The sequence below is a fragment of the Octopus bimaculoides genome, chromosome 6, assembly GCF_001194135.2.
Source record: "Octopus bimaculoides isolate UCB-OBI-ISO-001 chromosome 6, ASM119413v2, whole genome shotgun sequence".
NCBI lineage: Eukaryota > Metazoa > Mollusca > Cephalopoda > Octopoda > Octopodidae > Octopus > Octopus bimaculoides.
Window position 1 is genome coordinate 84,850,173 of NC_068986.1, and position 2,570 is coordinate 84,852,742.

The window sequence follows — 2,570 nt, forward strand, 5'->3', positions numbered from 1 at the left end:
CTATGATAAGAATTGTTTCTGTTTTTAGATTCCACATTCGAGTTACCTCTATTTCCAGGTCTTTGTATTTTGAAAGTTTCTCCATTTCTTTTAGGGAAACGTTGTCATCTGCTGGTATTGATACATCAATTAGAAAGCATTTTTTTCTTCCTGATCTTTGACAATTATATCTGGTCTATTGGCCTTAATTTCTCTATCTGTTTGTATTGGCATATCCCAGAGTATGGTTGCTTTCTCGCTTTTTGTGACCTTCTCTGGCGTGTGTTTATACCATCTTTTTTCTGTTGTTATTCCATAGTGTTGGCATAGCTTTCAGTGTACATAGGTCCCAGCTCTGTCGTGTCTGTGAATATATTCCTTTTTAGGACTGGGCAGCCAGAGATAATATGATTTATTGTTTCTTGTCCATTGCCACATATTCTGCAGTTACTTGTTATGTTTCTTTTCATTATATGTTTTTGGCAATTTCTGGTGGGAGGCTTTGGTCTTGTGCAGCAATTAAAAATCCTTCAGTCTCTTCTTCTTTTTTGTATGTATTATCTTTTTGTTTCATTCATTGATATATAATATCAGTAAAATATCCAAAGCAGGTCAACATATACTCTATTTTTCATTGCAATATCCAAAATAAGCGCAGGTTTCCTACCAAGTTTTAAGCTATCCACTTGTTGATAAATGTAAGTCGGACTAGACATTACGATAAGAATTCCCATACGTGTTGTGTAAAACGTCATTGAGAAATTGCGAGTGTTTTGTTTCGTTTTATAAACAAAACCTATATCCGGCTGGAAACTTTTCTCCAAAATTTTCCGCATAAAGAATTTTTCTCTTTTGGAATGATTTGTTTAATCTAATGCTAGACATAAGGTTAAAAAAGAAAATTTTTAAGTTGTTGAGTTTTCTTTACTTAGAATAACTGAAAAAGTGAATGTTGTCGGTACTGTATTCAAATAAAATTTGTCAAGTGATGCAGAGCAGAAATGTTTAATATAGAAATAGATATTTCTGATATTTTCGTAAGACTAATGGTGGCAGATACATTTGTTCCGCGCGAAGAGGGCAAATGTTAGCAAATCATGTGTCCACAACTTTCATTTTCTTAAAAGTAAAAATGTTGTTAGGGTTTGATTCATTGTTCTTAAGTTATGAAAATTTCAACCCGCAACACTGAAATATTATGTACGTCAACAATAATTTATTGATTTTGCCATACTACCTTTTTCCTATATTAAATTTACCAATTGAAAACTATTTTTACAGATATTGATGAATGCCTTAATAGTTCGTGCCCACAAGACTGCGTAAATAAGCCGGGTAGCTATGAGTGTAAATGTCGAAGTGGCTATAAAAGAAACGGAACTACATGTGAAGGTAAGACAGACTACTATATAGGGCCCCAATTGATCTTCTAACCAATTATTGCTGTAAGAATTATGTCTAGCAGAATTTTTGCCGCTGGCTGCGAAATTTCAGTTTTCCAATAATTGAAAATGCTGTCTGAATATTTAGACATATTATAGATAAACAACCAAGTCTACCAATATGGTATACAAACGTGGTAATCATATGAGGTGTTTGGGGTCCTATTTCCGCTATTTAACAAAGTAATCCCTTTCAGCATTACAATTATGTTAGATTTGCTGATAGAAAATATGAGACATTGTTTCTACAACTACTTTTAGTATGCTATATCTCATGTGGAACATAGATTTTACAATAAAACGGAGACAAACACCTAAAATACAAACGATTATGAGAAAATATATTCGTATGAAAACTCCCAGCAAATGTGTCGAACGTATGGACGAGTAATGCTAACGTGTTACACTTTCTGGGTGGATACGATAAATGGAAACATCGCATATACCAGCTTACCCTAGCATGGAACATTGAATACTGAATGTTATGAAGAGGATTATTATCTCCATGATGAGATTATGGATAGAGAAATGTTTTTACATAAAAAGAACAAGAAATTTAAAAGCAAGTACGTATTTGAAAAGATATTTAACATCTTTTGCCACTAGACATTTCATTATTTATCTCTATAACATGTTGAAATATTTATTCAGATGTAGACGAATGTGCAAACGATGTTGATGACTGCGAACATACATGTGTAAACACGGACGGCTCATTTCAATGCGAATGCTACACTGGTTACAAGCTGGATACAGACCGCAAGAAATGCATCAAAACGAAAGGTACTAGAATTCAGTTAAATACTTGAAATTGATTAAATATAAATAAAACTTTAGTTAAAAATATGAATTATTAACGAAACTTTAACTAATAAATAATGTACCGATTGTCACTGTTGTAGGTCCCAATTATATTTTATGACCAATATATCTATGTAGGCGCAGGAGTGACTGTGTGGTTAGTAGCTTGCTCACCAACCACATGGTTTTGGGTTCAGTCCCACTGCGTGGGACTTTGGGCAAGTGTCTTCTAGTATACCCTCGGGCCAACCAAAGCCTTGTGAGTGGATTTGGTAGACGGAAACTGAAAGAAGACCATCGTATATATGTATATGTATATGTATATGTATATGTATATGTATATATATA

General features: G+C 33.5%; 1 protein-coding gene across 1 annotated transcript in view; it reads left to right on the forward strand.

Moving 5' to 3' along the window:
• Nucleotides 1-2,570, forward strand: part of LOC106877398 (mucin-4) — a 49,009-nt gene that overhangs the window by 41,126 nt on the left and 5,313 nt on the right. Inside the window, exons 20-21 of the mRNA XM_014926292.2 lie at nt 1,261-1,371; nt 2,073-2,204. Of these exons, the coding sequence (XP_014781778.2) occupies nt 1,261-1,371; nt 2,073-2,204 (243 nt within the window). The remainder of the gene's footprint in view (nt 1-1,260; nt 1,372-2,072; nt 2,205-2,570) is intronic.